The following is a 20146-nucleotide window of genomic DNA, read 5'->3' on the forward strand; positions in this document are numbered from 1 at the left end:
AGAAATAGGCGCATATTCCTTTAATTTAATTTTCTATGTTATCTATATTTATAGTATTTATTTTTTTGCCCTTTAACACAGATCGCAGTCCATAATAGATGTTAATCAATAATAATAGTGTAGTAATCATATTTCTTGATATATGCCTAGTAAATAATAAATGATAATATGATAATTTCTATTCGTCCAACAGTGTTGATAAAAAAATCAAAACGTTTATCGATGTTCATAACATGTAGGTACCGAACGTTTTGATAAACTCGTAAGGCCGAATTTTAAGTATTATATAATACTAATTAGACCACTATTAATTAATATACTAACAATGTAATTCAGTGTTACAAAAATGATTAATTACTTCACCAATTTTTACCATGATGGCCATCACGTGAAACATGGCGTGCTCATAGCAGTTATATATTTATTCATTATAATTTAATCGAATTCATATCTGTTCTGTTATATTTCTGTTATAATTCCTATGACTTAATGATTTTTTTATAATTAATATTATTCTAGACAGGCAGGTAGCTATATATTTTGTGCAATACTTTTGTGACCTATGTCAACACGTTAACGCAGCATGATGTACGAGTATGCACGTATCTACACCTAAACGACTTTGAAAAATATCAAACAGACCTACGCGACTATAGGGTTTCGAATGTAATTTTCGGGCCAAATTTATAAATGAATAAATTGTAATATTTTATCCATATTCTGTCGAATATCAAATGATCCAAGATCGTCGTATTAAGGAGAACTTTTTGTATGATCCCTATCTCACAAATCGTAAACACCTAAAATTTAAAAAAAATCTGAACATAATTACACATGTCATATTATGTACTTTTTGATTATAAATCTATTCAGTATTACACGGTAAAAAAATAATAAATGTTTCGGAGATAAGTAATATATAAAATTCTCATATTGAATATTATTTAATCTTCGACTATATGTATACTTCTTTATATGGTATAAGTATACCATATAAAAAAAAAAAAAACTATATATATTTTTACCGTATAGTCACAGAGCGTAAGACTGGAAATTTAAAATATTTAAAATGTGTTTGGATTGTAGAAATATAGAACCCAAATTTTGTGCGAAATGAATAAGAATGTGATATTCGTTTGATTAAATAATAATTTCATACAAGTACAATTATAATATTATTACTATCGATACATAAATCTAGATGCCCTTGTATAACCCAAAAATAAATAACCATATAAAGCCGAAATTTTCAAATATAATTATTATGTATTATTTATTACTTAATATTTTTCAAAAAATATTTATCGTAGAAATTTTTCATTATTACTTAAATTATCATTTTTTATAAATACTCAATGAAAATGTCAACAAATGTAAACAAACTTAAATCAATTCATAAGTATTTTTAATTTTTTAATTTTTTTTAAATGTTGATAAAAAGTTTTATATTTGGTTATAAAGTTTCATAATTTAATATAGGATCCCATAAAAGTTTACCTTAAAGAAATTAAAAAGTATTTAAAATACATATGCACGATTTTCATATTGTAAGTGTTTAATGTTTAAATTTTGGAAAAATTCGTCCAAATTACGAGTACTAACCTTTGTAACACACCTACCCGTTTAATAAAACAAAGTGGCTGTCGATATTTATATCTAATTCTATCCAGTTAAAGAGTAGTTGGTTAGCTATTCCCACTACACGAACCGGTCTTAAGGACCGGGTTGTTGAACTGATACAAATAAAGTTTTCTAAGTTATATTTTACAGGTCCTAGAAACTTATGACCTGCGCTCATAAGTAACACAATAGAAACAATGTTTAGCAACGTATTACAAGGTTTATTTAAATGACTCAATATTAATATAATTACATAATACACTATCACCTAAGTAACCCTGTTCTTGAGGGTAGTATTTGAAGATCACAGGTGTAGCGGAGTACGAGTTGAAGCAATTGAATAAATTACGATTTATCTATAAAGTAATAGGTATATAGGTTATTTTACCTATAGTAAATCAAATTAAAAATATCACTTAAAAATACAGAGATGACTATTGTCTCTATCTCACAAACCAAACTCGTCTGACTAGCTATTTCAATGATTTGCATATACTCGTATTCTACGTTCCTGTGTTCTTCTGACCTAAGCAAAAATCCCAGAGTGCAGCATAAATGAGGCGTCAGTAACATGTATATCGTTACACCTTTACAAATTATTTTGTATTTAGAAATTTCAAAAATGTTATTCATTTATACCTAATTATCCAAAACAATTTTTTAATACAAGATTTCTCATAAGTTTTCATTATAGGACTTAAAAAAAATTTAAATGAAAACCATTCAAGGTTCAAAGAAAAAAATTATTTTTAAATATTGTAGTAGTTTATATACATAAATATAAATATATTTGATTATATTATTTATATTGTTTTTCATATTCGAATTTTCAATTCTGAACTTTAATCATAAGATAAATAAATATTATTTTAAAAAATTAAACATTTTATATTATTGTTTTCACTGTTTAAAACATTTTGATATTTACTGTTCACAATATTTACACATAAATTCAACGTTTTAGTAACAATTACCTATACGTGATTAAAACTTTTAAGAAAACATGATTTACCTATACATCGACAAATATTTATAGTGAATTAGGACAAATTGACCAATTCTTTTTTTTTAAGAAGGGACTTAAATATTTCTCTATTCATTTATTAATTAAAATAAAATATTTGGAGCTAAAGCCTTCACTCTCTAACAACAGTTATTGGCATATTGGCATAACAACCTTAGGTAATTTATTTATTAAACAAAATAAAGCATCAACAACAAATATTATTAGCGTGTAGATTATATTTTACATTTTTTTTTTATATATATATACTAAAATATTATTGTGTAAAATTAAATTAAATAATTTGGACATTTTTAAAAAAATGTATTACTTTTAAGTTTGATTCTTTGTCAGGTCCTATGATTTCTAATAATTTACTTTTTATTTCAATAAAAAACGATATTTTGCTGTGGCAAATTAGGTTACAATATAATCAACATCGTGTTAAATATTATAACTCATAATACAACAATAAACTAGTTTTGTACTAGTTGATACTTGATAGGCGTATGACAATGATATAATATGACACTCTCGTATCATGAATCATGATAACAGCTTTCACGATTAGCAACCATCACATTTTACTAGAATTTTTTACTTAAACATTTATATTACGTCATTTTATAAATTAATAACATATCTTTCAATATTGAAAATAACAAGGAAAAGTTTTATTACGTAGTATTTACTTTTTCAATGTTAATTTTTTTCTTAATTTAAGATTAAAGAAACAATTTTTCGTGAAAAACAGTATTTAATATTAATTCGAGGGTGGTAAAACAATGTTTGGGAGGGAGGGATTAGTAGTTATCCCCACCAAGCTCCCACTTAGTTGCGAACATGTTTATAAGCATGTCCTGTACTCTGCATGTAGACATGTAGTTCATAAGTATATTAACAGTGGTTAGTTTTGGTGCAGTGCGGTCGGCGAAAACAATTAATGTGGAGCTTCTATTATTGTATTACAAATAATGTATTACTTAATTTAATCCAATATATTATGAAATTTCAAGTTAATCAATAAGCCAATAAGGTAAGATAAAATGTCCTATTTTTCAGGATAAAATTATATAGTTTTATGATAAGTTGATTCATGGATGTTTGTATTTATAGATTTGGCACTTATATAAAAAATATTATGTTATAATTTCAAAGATTAATATATTATTACTAGTAGGTAAACGTTTTATTGTATTTGTTTATGCGTCAAGCGTCATATGTACCTTGATTATAGGTTACTATAATGAAATTGTTAAATTTGAATTCAACGATAAATCAACTTATACGATTAAAAATGATTCTGAGTGTAGAAAAATACAGTACATCATTGTAAAATCAATACATGCATTGCTTATAGATAGATATACTCAAAATCTAAAATTTCATTACTTTAAATTAGGATTTAAATTATTATTCGAATGTAAGTCGTTATAATAAGAATTAATATTCTACTATATATCCTAGTAATATTTACATAGTTATACATATATTAACTGTATTTTGCATAACTAATTTTAATGATTGGAATTGAACTTTAAATGGGGAAAAATCGCAAAAAAAGTGTTTACATATCTCTCTAGGGACGAGGTGATAGGTGATCGTAAAAAATATGCATACGAAATCAAAAAAAATAGAAATTGTAAAAATATAATAATATAAACATAACGTTTATTCCGTGTTCTGTGCACGTGTTATGTGAATCGCACGTAAATAAAATAATATACGATAAACGAACGGATTATGAACAAGTAATGAGTTTATTAAAATAATATATTATTGACGGCGGCGGCATGGCACGACCTGACAATAATTATTTTAACGTTGTATAGGCTCAAGGCCACGGCCATCGGATTCGCCAATTATGGTATTTATTTTTTTTTTCATATTTTTTTCTAATTGTTCACTACCTTTCCCACTCGACGACTACACCACGCGTCAGACACGTGAAACAACAGATACTACATCGAACCACCGCGTGCACGCTGACGATCGAGAAATTCGAGAATGACGGGAGGAAACCGCCGCCGCGTGAGGCCCGTTCTAGTGAATGAATAGAAAACCTGTCCATGCATATATTTTACATTTTATTTATTAATTATACGAATATATCTGTACGTATGACTGTATATATATCGCTTATAACGTATAGTGTATACATGCAGTTTAAGCAGCTTTGGTTACCTATTACTTATGTTTTTATGATATATTAATATTATGATAATCGCATCGTCCAGCAGACGACCAATGAATATGATTTTGAAATAATACATTAATATCAAAGATAAGTATACGGCGGTAGATCGTCAATAATAATTATCATACGCGATTATATAATGAAAATGATATACTCATTGTCAATAATGTTTTATCTGCTGTGTATATAGTACTATAATACTTATACATAGTAAAATATAACAATAATGTAGATAGATATATTATTAATTATTATTACAGACGACAATATGACATTCAGGGTGTTACAATTAAACGCAGGTATAACCTTCATACTATATTTTAATCATCATATTGTAATTACTTATATTTAAAAAAAAGCAATTTAATTGTTTATTAAAAAAAAAAATAAATAGTTTTGTACCTTGCGTCGCTACATAGAGCCAACGACCCATCCTAAAAGAAAACTTGATGAAATTAATTGTCATTCAAAACGTTCATATTTTTATGTATGCTACCTATTTAAAAATGTATCATTAATTTATCGCTGCATATATGAAAAACATATGAAATTCATCGCATTAAAATACCATTATCACCTAATATTGCATAAGCAATAAGTCGAAATACAAACTTACAATTAAAATTATAATGTTAAGTACATAATATAAATTATATTACGTACTTAACAGAATAAGTTACAACATAAGTTATCTTAACGAAAAAATATCATTATTTTATTTCTTTTATCAATAATCGTATAGAATTATAGATCAATGGAAGGAATAACAATATCAAATAGAGTACATAAAATTTTACTCTTTATTGTTACGATTTCAAGTAATATATAAGTAATAAATCCAATATATTATTATATATTAGTATACTACTAAATTATTTTATTATTATATTATTTTAAATTATAATATTACTAAAGCTGTTGCTTGTTATTAACTTATAAGTTTAGAGCGCGTATCTCTATGCAATCGCATATTTTTTCTTTTTTGGATTTTTGTCAGTTATCTTTACGAATCAGAATAATTTGAATCTAATGGTGAAAATTTGTTTAATTTATTTTTGCATATTTTATAGTTATTACATATTTTTGTATATTTTTACGAAATTCTAAATGTATTGCATATTAAAAAAAAAAATTTTCAAGTATTTAAGTAATTAAATACTAGGTATAAGTTGTTTACAAAGTGAATTTTAAATAAATAAAAAAAATTCCTTGCATATTTTCATGATTTTTACTTTATACCTAATAAATAATATATATAAATATATATAACATAAAAATTATAAATAAATATTACGTATAGAAGAACAGATTGAAATTAGTTAAATATTTTGAATATTTTATTGTATACGGAAAATAATAATATTACACATAATCGTAAAAAGTATTTTTTGAATAGATGTTAATAAAATAAAAAATGTTTGAGAATAAATCGTTATTATACGTTTGAATACCCAATGTCATTGCCATTCGAACTTTGAATACTCAAAAAATATATATATATAAGTCCATAACTAAACGTACGATTTCCAAGGCGTGACATGTTGCGGCGTTTGGTCTCAACGACTATTATTGATGTGTGTAGGTTTCTCAGGCGCGACTAGTCGCCGAGACCAATCTCCGTAACGCCTAAAAAACCGTCACATTCAGTATCCAGTTATCCAATATCATAGTAGTTTTCGTGCAATGAGAGCTTATGTTTTATTACGTTAAATTTGATATTTATTATGAATTTCAATAAAATAATCTAACTCCATTACACAGAGCAAGATGACGATGAATTATTAATGAAGTATTAATCAATGTACAATAAAAAAAGAGAGAAAATGTTTATGAATTTTTTCTAAATAGAAAAGCTGAAGGATACTTTAAAATTTTAATAAAAATAAGTAGTCATTTGATACAAAATGAAACAAAATTTCGCGAGTTTTTGCCTGTTAATAAAAGCTAATTTAATTGCTTGTTATCGCTTGTTGAATTACAACTAAAAAAATTAAGTATTTAAATTATAATTGTTATGATTGTTATAAATTTTCAACTATAAAATAATTTGCAAATAATCGTGATTTTAATGTATTAGAACTAATAACACATATAAAACAATCGTGTCTGTATTTTTGATGTTTTTTCAATTCGATAAGAATTAACTTATGAGAAACGATGATGTATTCAATTTTTCAAATTTTTGAATTACAAACATTTTAGTTTACAAAGTTTAGTTATTTATATACCCAAATCAAATTAATTAGATGAAGTGAACAATTTTAAATATCTATAGCACTTAAGGATTTTACTAACTATATAAAACGCAAAAGCAAATATTTGTTAAAAATTTCAGGTCTTGCATAAATAATAAATATACTTTTTTTTATTTTTCTGGAGTAAATTTTGTTTAACGTACCAGTCTATGTACAATTTTCCACCACAAGATTCAAATTTCAAGCAATTGTCTACTTATTGTATGTTAGATATAACAAAATTACTGATAAACAAAAACCATACACATCATCGTAAAAACAAAACATCCATCGCTCAGCTCATAATTTACAATTTTATAATAAAAATATATTTCTTGATTGCCTAACCTCGCCCAAAATAATAATCTTAGTTTTGCCATATATGGCATTAAGTAAGCTCATAAAATATTTAAGTATCTTTAGGTATTTAAAGTTACCAACGAATTAAAAATATAGAAATTGTATAGGTATTCGAATTATAAACACTATACAAACGAAATAATACAATTTAATCATAAAATATTATATCAGATAATAGACATCTAAATAAAATAATTATATAATTCTTATTTTTTTTTTTTTTTTTTTTTATTTAGTTGACCCGCGGCTTCTAAGGCCATTGGGTTTTTTAAGTAAGGTTGGTTCGGTAGGTTGTATTTTTTTTTTTTTTTACGATTGATACGGTTGATAGCAAACACGTGTATGTGTGGCAAGGTTTTTAACCACTGTGATCCCGAATGGTCACCCATCCGAGAGCCAGTAGCTGTGGCCGTTACTTGCTCCCAGTGGCATTCCGCAACTGGAAGCAGCCAACGCGCCACGCCAAGCCACAATTCTTATTTTTATCGCATTATATAACTTACATTTATAATGCTAATAAGTAATAATATAATCCATGGAATCTCTCTTATGGGAATTTAATTATACCTACTTAAAATATCAAATGTAAAAAATATTTTTATTGGATTAATTTTCATTGTCTCAGCCATCATTACTTACTGGAGTATTTAAATAACACTGTTTTATAATACTAAATTAAGTACCTACTTTTATTTAAAATATTCAATGAAGTACCTATTACAATATTTGTTTTGGTATTGAATCGTATTTATTTTATTTTTTATCCTATTTACGTTATAATAATACATACAGATACAATTATCATTTCTATAATTAAATATTATGTATTTTATGAAATTATATATAAATTATCACCAATAATTATTACAATCACACGGTAGATTATATTATAAGAAGCTATATACTTACATATTATACCATTTGGTAAAATAATCAATCATTGATAATTTTTCATTTATTTAATATGTTATACTCAAAAGTACCTATTAAAAATACTTTATGAAAAAATATAATTTAAATATATATCTTTAAATTGTTAAAATTAGTAATTTGAGTATAGTTCCAGAAGATGTTTTTAGGCCCTAAAATTTAGGGGGTGCTAACGACAGTAGGGGGCATCGGCCACAGATACAATATCTTAAGATATTATGAAACAGTAATATTATATTATTATTATAAAAATATAAGCTTTGCTATGATTATTATGATTTATAACAGATACCTGTAACGTAGTTTTTTTTCGCCTTACAAGGTGACATTTTACCAATAAACGTTAGATATATGCAGGGCAAGACTGGGTCAAAAATGTCTACCGGCAAAATAAAAAAAAATCGACCCAATTAGGAGTACCTATAAAAAAAACCTTAAAAAAACATATATTTTTATATAAAATGATAGTATATTATTTCGAGAATTAAAGCACTTAAAATTATTATTAAAAATTAAAAAAATTAAAAATTGGTTAGTAGAAACTACTACAAAGAAATGTTATCATTTTTATTTAAAATACCTACATATTTTTAGACTCCAGAATACACATTAATACATACTAAGCAATTTGCTAAGGTTTGAGCTCTTCAAACCGTGTCGATTATGCCTTAACCGATAAACCTAAAAAAAAATCCCTATGAGTATAAGCGGCCCACTGGGAAACTCCCGGTATCCCACCTGCCCAGTCCGGCCCCAGGTATATGTTAATATGTTATTAACAGTTTTCTTATTTCAGTATTTTACACGTTTTGTCAAAATCTGATACTCTAGCATATTAAATACCCTTTCTAGTATCAAATTCTGTCATCACCATATTTTTCTCCAAATGCTGAAATTACTTATTTATTAATTTCTCATTATTGTTACTTAAAAAAATATAAATCCTATAAAATGATTTTTTTATACACACCGTTATTTTTAAAATAATTAAACCAATATGCAACTTTATTAACTATTTAATAATATATTTATTATAATTCTATGATTTATATCTTGAACCTATTCACACACCATTATAAATGGTACTTCAATTAATGCATTTTAATTAACATAAATTAGATAGGCAAATATAGAATATAGAATGTAAATTATAATTAGAACCGATCCACGTCGGTCTTTTTTGCTCAGAATTAGTTTTACGTATACCTACAATGATTTGTCATTGAACTAAAATTTAACTCGTTTATTATAGTGATTAGTAACCAACTCAATGATGAGGTACACTATCGAAACTATGCAAATAAAAGTATGTAACAGAAATAAACATTCGTATATCGATACTATACCTAATTATAAAAAAATACTGTGTGATTTATATTATTATTTTCTTGATATAATATTGTGTAAATGGATGATAGATGGAGAAAAATTTGTAAATGCCTTTATAAGGTGCCGATATCCTATCTACGTCTCCGATAGTACCTATTAGGTATTATACTACTTATTTTAATATTATAATACAGTAATTACACACATAAACTTTTTAAAAATACATATAATTTATACTATATTGACGTCAATCTTGTAAAAATTACTTTTAAAAAATGAGCATTCAATCACAGATACAAATAATTTTATTAAAAGTATTTAAATTTGAATCCTGCAGATACATTAAAAATAAATGTATAAATACATTCAATTTTTTTTACATAAGTATTTATTTTAATTAAATTAACTTTACCGGATTTTTATTAATTTTTTAGAGCATTAAGCATCGTATAATTTTGTGTAACTAAAAATGACTACCTACTCACCTGTTTACTTTTTCAAGTATTTGAGTTTTTCATTAAGTATAATTTATATAAACGAGTTAAGTATCGCAAACGCATTACACGCATTCCACAGCGCAGGATCTAGAAATGCATTAATAATAATAATTATTATTATTATTATTAAAATCATATTATTTTATTCTAATATGCATAAAACTATCATTCTTATTTCTTATATATCGACAGTTTACTGAATTTAGTACCTACTTGAGTGTAATAAATAATATTCTTTAGGATTTAATTTGTAAATTTATACGATAAAGTTCAAACGATAAACATCAATTAAACATATATAATCACAATATTTTTTATGAGCATCTATTGTTAGAATTTTAAGGAATTTCGAAAAAATTGTAGAAATTTACTAATTTTGTAGTTAGAAATTCATACATTTATAATATTCATAGCATTTTTTTCTATCTGAAATAGCGCAAACTTTCATATTCAATTTTATTATTATCGCTAAAACACTACATAAACTACCCACACTATACATTTTTTCAATGTGACCGAACACAGTGAGTGTCAACTAGCCTATAGATATATCACAAAATAAACTTTTAATAATAAAAGCTGACGAACCATTTCCGATCAGAATCATTTTTCGTAAAAGTATGCGATGGTGAATCATATAATTGAATTCAAGTTTAACACAACATACATCACAGTGACATACTTAATGACGATATGTACACTATATCTACTAGTAATTATTGACACCTATACTAACTGTATTACAGCAGAGCGATAACTTTCTCTCTTTTTTCTTCATTTTACACGATTTAATTACAAATATAAAACGTATCAACTAAAAAGAAAAACAATTTGAAAATGACTTATTGTGTAATTTTAATTGGCAAAGAGATATTTATAGAAATTATTTAAAATACTTTACTAGCTAATTACCTATTTTTTTTTCAAAAGCATTTAAAACACGTATATGTTTGCAGAGTACCTACTCAAAAAGTATTTGAATACTTTTACTCGAGTACCTATACTTACATCATGCAAGACTACTGCTGGCAGTCGGCCGAGCTTGCAAACGTTATATACCTAATAATAAAATCACACAAAAAATAAACCACATACAACAATAATAATAATAATAATAATAATACATCGACTCAGTGCCCAGGTATTAGCGCGCTTGCGCCGCTGCCGCTGCCGCGAGTCTGATGTAAATTTTTTCGCCTACAATCCGCGGGCGTGGGGAGTCCCCAATGTCACGTTAAAGCTGCCGCCACAGCAGAGGACATCGGTCACGAATGCGAGCGGTGGGGAACGAGCGACGAAAAAAATATAAAATCATTTTAACAATTTTTTTTTTTCGCGTTCTACCGCCGACCGCGGACACAATCGTCGCGCCGTCGCTTCCCGTCGGTCGTTTATTTTTAAAAACTCGGCCACCGCCGCCAGTCGAGTGCCGACCACCACCGATCACCGTCTGACTATTCCTCGCTGAATGAGCGACACTGGCACCAACGGGGTGAGTACCTACCTCACATCGCCGCTGCCGCCGAACGGCCGAACGTAGTATACTAATATCGTAAAATAATAATATAACAATATCACTTTTCGTCATTATTATTACCTGATATTATACGTTTTGCGTGCGACGTTTTCGCGTACGAATCTGGGTCCTCCCCGCCCGCCCTGCAAACGCCCACGCCGCGACCTCCGCCGACATTGACCTCGCGACGATCGATATCGGACGAGAGCGCTCGACGACATAAATATTATGTAAAAATATAATAATATGTAGACTACATTATCGAACAATAATAATATTGCCATCATCTCGAGGCGATGGCAATAATTATTAACGCTCGTTTCGGTGATTTCGAATAAAATTTGATAACCCGTCCGCCCTGTCGGTCGTCATCGCACGAGCGCGGGCAATGATAACGTCGATCACGGGCCGCCGCCGCGCGCACTCGTGTGTGGCGCGTGACGCGACGACGCGTCCGTTCCCCTCCAAAAATGCCGTCGTCGTTTGTTATCTCGGACCGACCGAGATAACGAACGATAAACCATTATTTACGCGGATTACCATATCTCGACTTTTTTCTTTTCATAGTCACCGGGTCGCGTTTATCCGGCCCGCGGTGGTCAGTGATAGCGGTTACTGCAGGCGCCTCTTTGAGTGTTTCGCGTGACTTACAGCCGTCGTCGTTTCACTAGTCGTGTTCTCTTGTTCGTCGCGTTGTAATTACCATCGCCGCTGCCGCGCAGTGATCGTTAGGTACCTATACCTCCTAATACTGATTGCTTAAATAAATAATATTTACTATCGTTTCTAAAATATCACGATGTCGAGACTGTAGATGAACAAATAACAATTGATCAATACGAGTGTATACAGTTTTCGTCAGATTTTTGTCCGTTGTAATAATATTATCTATAAAACAATTCATATCCGTAAAGGACGCGAGTCCGACCAGTCTGATCAAATTTCGTTATTTTTCTATATTTACTGCAGACCGCACGACGAGGTAATACCTACTGCCTGCATACCTGTTTTGTTTTCCATGTTTTTATCCTAGTTGTTGCTTAAAAACGACCTTGGTTGCATAATCTCACAAAATCAGCCATTATCTCCAGGTACCTGTCCTTTTTGTATACACCACTCAAAATACTTGTATTGATTTAATTAAATCGACAAGTAGGCACCTACTACATACAGGGACATTAATTATCTGTTATAATAAATATAGAACGAAATATTTATTTAAAAATGTATGTACTTATATAACTACATATTATATAGGTATATGCATTATATTTTATTATACTCTTATAACTTATTTGCTATTAACATCAAAGAGGATAATAGTTGTCAAGTAAAAAAATATTATAGATACTTAATTATGTAACATTAATTAATAACCTACTCGTTTTTGTATACCTCTAATATTGTTCTATTTAATTCCAAATCATTATCATTAAATTGTACAATATAATGTATTTCAATTTTTGAAAATTATTTTCTATTAATGTTTAATTAATATTTAATCTATAGGCATAGTTATTTTGGAATTATTTCCTTTGTATGAGAATAGCTACATTTATTATTGCAATATCGAAACTTAACACATTCCATAAAAAATCTAAAATTAATTTTGATAACACAGCAAATATCTTGTTACTTTCTTATAAAATATTTAACTGTAATTATAACTATTTTTATAGCAGCAATATTTAATTGTTGAATTAAAAATTTTGTATACAGATAAAATATATAATAAGTGTACATTATAGAGGATTTTCTAACTTTTAAAAGAACTTTAATATATTATATTATACACCTCTAAAACCTGTGACTAAATCTACTTGTAACATATCTAATTATACCCAATAATATAAAAATTACACATAAGTAATTAGTGTTAATTTATTTAAATACTAATATGGTACAAATATTTTAAATTTGAACAATGCTTTTTTTTTTTTGTAGGTTGTTAGAAAAATATTATTTTTACATAAGTAGATATTCTATAGCATGTTCATGTAGCTAATTACTATGTTCTTAGAATGACAAAAGACATTCCAATAAAATTATATATTGTTTCAGGCTTAATATTAATTTATATTTTAATTAAATTCAGTACATGTCACACAATTAATACATTAAGAATAGTCTAAATTTTAAATACTGGAAAATATTGTTTTTAAATAATAAAAATCATTAATAATTATATGGAAAAAAGTAATAAGAACACAATTAATAGATAAATAATAAATAGGTATTATTTTAGTAAAATAAAATAATATAACTTTATTGATATTTAAAAAAGAATACTTTAAAATAGTTTATTCTGGCTTTTAGTTCAACTAATTTACTAATCCACACTGACCATACTTAATTTTGATTAAATATTGTTGTTGTATATTTAGTAATAGGTAAGTCTAGTCAGTAGTAAATGTTATATGTGACATCAAAAACATTAAAATAATGTTACAAATAATGTGCTCTTACATTTTAATTTCTAATTTACATTAATTATCTAGGTATATAACATTGTTTTATAGATATTAAAAATATGTGTTCAACACACTTAAAACAAATAACGAGTTATATAATTTCATTACATCAATATTAATTTATTCTATTTTTTTTAGTGATTGACAAATTGTTTTAATTACAGTTTGTGGTTAAATTATGTGATAATATTATTTCATTTATAAATGAGCATAATTACTCTGATAATTAGGTACTAGTTAAATATAAATACTTATTTTTAATTTATGTATACCTATTATTATAAATAAATTTGTTATCTTCTTGTAATAATTGTTAAATTATAATTTATCTTCTTAAATGGTTTTATATTGATTCCTTATTGCAATATTAAAATGATAATCTTTCAGATTATTATTAAATATGTTAAAATAATTTCAAACACTTCTGGAGTATTTAAATAAATAAGAAATTGATCCATAGTTAACTAATAAACAAATGAACATTAACTTATTGGGTCATTAAGCAGAATTATAAAACAAACAAATTATTTAATGAAAGATATTAACTAAGAATGTCATCTAACTAAATACTTATGAATAGTGTATTTTAATTTATTTAACCAGAAGTCACAATTTATTTAATTAGGTTTTAAAAATGTAAATTATTTATGTTAATCTTCAATTATATCTTTAAATATTAAATGTAATAATTTTGTTTCTTTTGTGATTTTTAAAATATTTGAAATTTAAAAACAAGTTCAATATCATTCAATGTCACATTGACACAATAAATATATTAGGTTCCTGATATTATTTATGTAAGAAGTTTTATATTTAAAATTTATTAAATATATATATGTATAAGTATTAGTATATTATACATAACATGATTTGACTTTTGGCAGTTAATCTAAAGGTCTGCTAAAAAAGTCTCTGGCCTAATTCCAATTAGTAAATCTGCTTCAGAATTTTAAATAACAATTTTTGTTTTTGTTTATTTAATTTGAAAATTTGATTAAAACCATTTATTTGTTTAAATTAAATTTTCAAAATACTAATAAAAATTTAATCTTATAAAGATTATGTAGTTTTTAATATACTATTATTTGTGTAATACCTAATGAATATTCACTATTTTCTAACAAGTTTATTTTAAATTGATTGATATCAAATTAATATTTCATAAGTTAAATCAACTATAACATTATTTAAATAAGTATTTATTTATTTTAATCATGTGTTAACCTTTACTTTAGGTATCACATTCAATGTTTTATCCTAAAATCTGTTCACTGTAGGGAATTCAAATTAGGTAAAAAAATCTTTGCAATTATACTGAAATTAGTGAAATTGTTGTTAGTTACTTATCCATAATAGTAGAATGTATCATCAGAATATTGGAACTTTTCCTGGTAAAAGGCATTTTTGTTTTTAACTATAGAGAAAAATATATTGGTTATTATTGATGTTGAAGACATTATTGTTATAATTAAAAATAAAAGTTATTTATGAGATGAAAAATTATGTGTATGTATAAATATATATATATATATTATTTTTGAATTTAATATCATATCATGTTTTATTTTAATGCAAAATATTAGTTATTTGGTTGAGGGCTAATCAAATAGTTTTCCTCGACTGAATTTATTTTATAGTCTGTTATTCCCTACTCAATGTTTTAATCTTTACTTCAATTACCAAATAGCTTAAAATAATTACTTATATTATATAATTTAAATTAAATTTTTTATTATGTCTTAGGTTACATAATGACGTCGAAACTCTATAATTTAATCGTTGGTGGTGCTTCAGTTAGTGCTGGAGCATATTTCACTACATGGTTATTGACTGGAGAAAATCCAACAGTATGTATTACTTTTTTATACTATTATTGTTTTAGTTGTTTAATAAAGCATCCATATTATGTATATAATTTTAAATTATTGTTATGTCATTATTTATGATACATATAATGAAATTTATTCATTTTTGATTGAAGCAATTACAAACAGTGCAAGCAGAAGGGGGTAAAAAAACTGGAAGACTACGAACATTACCTCCAAGAAGCACTCAAATTCAATCTCTACATTCAGAAGAATTTGATGTCCTAATCATTGGAGGTGGTGCTACTGGGGCTGGCTGTGCTATAGACTCAGTTACACGAGGTAAACTATTTAATGTAAAAATATTAGACCCATTTTAATATTAGTTATCTTGTTTAAATTTTAATGTAGTAAATAATTTTGTATTCTAATTAAATTGTTAAATCTTTAAATAATGATTTTAAGGTTTAAAAACTGCACTGGTCGAGTTAGACGATTTTGCATCTGGTACATCAAGTCGCAGTACAAAACTTATTCATGGTGGTGTACGTTATTTGCAAAAAGCAATACTTAATTTAGATTTGGAACAATATAAAATGGTCAAAGAAGCATTGCATGAACGTTCATCAATGCTTAAGACGGCTCCTCATTTAACCCATGCCATACCAATCATGTTACCTGTTTATGAGTATGTTCTAATTCTTATATTTAATACATATGTTTTCTCTATTTTTTATGTTAATATAGGTGGTGGAAAGTTCCTTACTACTGGATTGGTATTAAAGCATATGATCTTGTAGCAGGTTCAAAAACAGTTAAAAGTTCTTATTATTTATCCAAAAATGAAGCATTAGAAATATTTCCTATGCTTAAAAAAAATAAATTGGTTGGAGCTATTGTATATCACGATGGTAATGAAAATGAAATTATTTAATTTTTTTAGTTGTTTTATTAACTTGTTATATCTTAGGTCAACAAGACGATGCTAGAATGTGCCTTGCTTTAGCGCTAACTGCAACTCGTTATGGTGCAACAGTAGCAAATCATGTAAAAGCAATAAAGATCCTTAAAGATGAGAATGGAAAAATTTGTGGTGCACACCTCCGAGATGAACTAACTGGAAATGAATGGGATGTTAAAGCTAAGTGTATTATAAATGCTGCTGGACCTTTCACTGATTCTGTACGAAAAATGGATGATAGCAATACCAAAGAAATATGTACTCCTAGTAAAGGTGTACACATTGTATTACCTGGTTATTACAGGTTGTTTTTATTAATTCTGATGTATAATTTTGATTAAATAATTAATTAATTTTATGAATTTTCATTATTCTCATATTAATAGTCCTGAACAAATGGGACTTTTGGATCCTGAAACGTCTGATGGCCGTGTTATATTCTTTTTACCATGGCAAAAACATACATTATCAGGTACCACAGACAGCCCATGTGATGTAACTTATCATCCTACACCTACAGAAGAAGAAATTTCATTCATATTGAACGAAATAAAAAATTATCTCAACTCTGATGTTGAAGGTATGTTATTAAATTAAGTTTTTAAAATTAAAACTTAAATTATTTTTTTATATTATGTTAAATGTTTATAAACTGGTTTTAGTACGCCGAGGTGATGTTTTAAGTGCGTGGGGTGGTATTCGCCCATTAGTATCTGATCCAAACAAAGGTGACACTCAGTCATTAGCTCGTAATCATATTGTGCATGTTAGCAAATCTAATTTAGTAACAATTGCTGGAGGAAAATGGACTACATACAGATCTATGGCTCAGGAAACTATTGATGCTGCAATAAAAGGTTGATTAGATTTTTCTACCCATAAATTATTATTATCCTTATGTAATTTATGATTGTTTTGTTTTTGCAGCTGTTCCAGAATTAAAACCAACAAAACCTCAATGTCAAACAGATGGCCTCCAATTAGAAGGATCACATGGATGGACACCAACAATGTACATCAGATTAGTACAAGATTTTGGTTTGGAATGTGAAGTCGCTCAACATTTAGCTACATCATATGGTGACAGAGCATTTGCTGTAGCTAAATTAGCTAACCTCACTGGCAAACGCTGGCCAGTAATCGGTAATAAAATTCACCCTGAATTTCCGTATATTGATGCCGAGGTAATAAAACATTAAACTTATACTACAATTTTTTAAAAATCATTTTATAAACATATTTTTATTTTAAAGATTCGTTATGGAGTGAGAGAATACGCTGTTACAGCTGTTGATATGATTGCTAGACGTTTACGATTGGCATTCCTGAATGTGCAAGCTGCTCAAGAAGCACTCCCAACTATTGTAAACATTATGGCTGAAGAATTAAATTGGAATGATGAAGAAAAAAAAGTTAGATATTTATAGGTATACAAATTTATAATTTATTACTTGATATATTATTTTACATTACTTAGAAACAATTGGAAATGGCCCACAATTTTTTGGCCACTGAAATGGGTATGAGTGTGAACAGAGCATCTCGAGACAAAATTCCAATTACTCTATCACAGGAAGAAATAAAAATGTATGTTAAAAGATTCCAGATTCTCGATCATGATCACAAAGGATATGTTTCCATCAATGATATCCGTAGGAGTATGAAGGTATTTATTCGTGTCAATTATTTTATCTCTTGTGATAAAAATAATAATGTTTTACATTTTAACAGAATACTGGTGAAAATGTAACTGGAGACGAGCTTCATGAAATTTTAAGAGAAATAGACACTAATATGAATGGCCAAGTTGAGCTTGATGAATACTTACAGGTATGCATGTTATTATATTAATCCCTTGAAACACTACTTAAAATTTAGTAATATTAACTTCTTTTATATAAATATTTTTTTTAAGTTTACTATGATTTTTACAAAATTTTAGTAGTGATTACATAATATTATATATATATTGTATTTTAGATGATGTCAGCACTTAAATCTGGCCATATATCTCATTCTCGTTTTGCCAGAATGGCTGAATTAGAAGAAGTCCATAATAAAGTTCAAAGCAAAATCAGCGTGGAAAGAAGTGGTGGTGGATTTTAGATGAAAATTCTATTGAATTAAATCACAAATTATTAATTTATTTTTGGTTTCATTTTAGTATCAGCAAACAAATTTTTAGATATAATGAATTATACCATAACCAAAGTATTTCTTTAATTTTAATTTTTTGTTTTGTTACAAAATGTTACTATTTATAAAAATAAAAATTACTGCTATGACCGCAATGTTAAATAAAATATATAGAAAAATCTACAAAAAAAAATCTATTTCCTACATAAATAATAAGTCAACCTCGTCAAGATCGAAAAAAATAATGCAACTATAGCGAACAGTTATAAAAGTAATGGATCTTTCAACTTCACATAATAAAATATTGATATTATTGAAATGTGTATGTTTTCTAATAATTTTGAAACAAAAAAAACTACAAGTAATTATCTTAATCTTAATAAGTTAACATAAATTTCAAAACTTTTGTTCCAGAGGGGTTTTTAATGTAAAAAAGACATTTTATAATAAAAACAATACTACACTTATCTTATAAAACTACTTAAATTTGCTAATAAAACATTCAATATTCATAGCATCATCTAAAAACCAAAATCAAAAAATCTTCACCATTATCTAAAACGAAAAATGTTTACATATTATCTATTATGTTTGTTCATAAGTTTTTTGTATGTAAAAATATCATTTTATAATAGAAATAAAAATACACTTAACTGACAGTACTTTATGAATACTCTTCAAAATAAGATAAAACAATTTTTACTTGACAATGGAAAACTCAATAAACATAATAATCATTGTCATTATGCTAAATAGCACACTGAAAAACCATATAAAACAAGTTATGTATCTACAAAATAATATGATGGATATTAAATGATTTATTCCAGTTATTTAGATAACAGCAGTATGTCTACTATGAAAACAGTTTGAGGTATTGAAAACTGTAGAAAACAAATTAACAATAAATGTAATCATCTAGAGTAAAAAAGTGATGAAAAACCTTTTAGTTTTGATTTCAAGAAGATCGGATGAATATTGAGTGAGTTATTCAACAATCAGTTTTATACATTTAAACATGACCAATATATTTGGCATGAAAAGATTTTTTGATTTTAAAAAATTGAACAAAACAAAGTGAGCATGA

General features: G+C 26.7%; 1 protein-coding gene across 1 annotated transcript; it reads left to right on the forward strand.

The window, feature by feature from the left end:
- The first annotated feature begins 11459 nt into the window (after positions 1-11459).
- LOC112602414 (glycerol-3-phosphate dehydrogenase, mitochondrial) lies at positions 11460-19128 on the forward strand. The gene is made up of 13 exons (XM_025350478.1): positions 11460-11662; positions 15901-16004; positions 16139-16304; positions 16428-16650; positions 16710-16873; positions 16933-17227; positions 17310-17503; positions 17586-17780; positions 17851-18107; positions 18177-18335; positions 18401-18589; positions 18655-18753; positions 18904-19128. Exons 2-13 carry the CDS (start codon positions 15909-15911, stop codon positions 19027-19029), a joined length of 2163 nt encoding a protein of 720 aa, XP_025206263.1. The 5' UTR covers positions 11460-11662; positions 15901-15908; the 3' UTR covers positions 19030-19128.
- The last annotated feature ends 1018 nt before the right edge of the window (positions 19129-20146 follow it).

This window comes from Melanaphis sacchari, unplaced genomic scaffold (genome assembly GCF_002803265.2).
Source record: "Melanaphis sacchari strain LSU unplaced genomic scaffold, SCAv2.0 Contig88_pilon_pilon, whole genome shotgun sequence".
NCBI classification, from domain to species: Eukaryota; Metazoa; Arthropoda; class Insecta; order Hemiptera; family Aphididae; genus Melanaphis; species Melanaphis sacchari.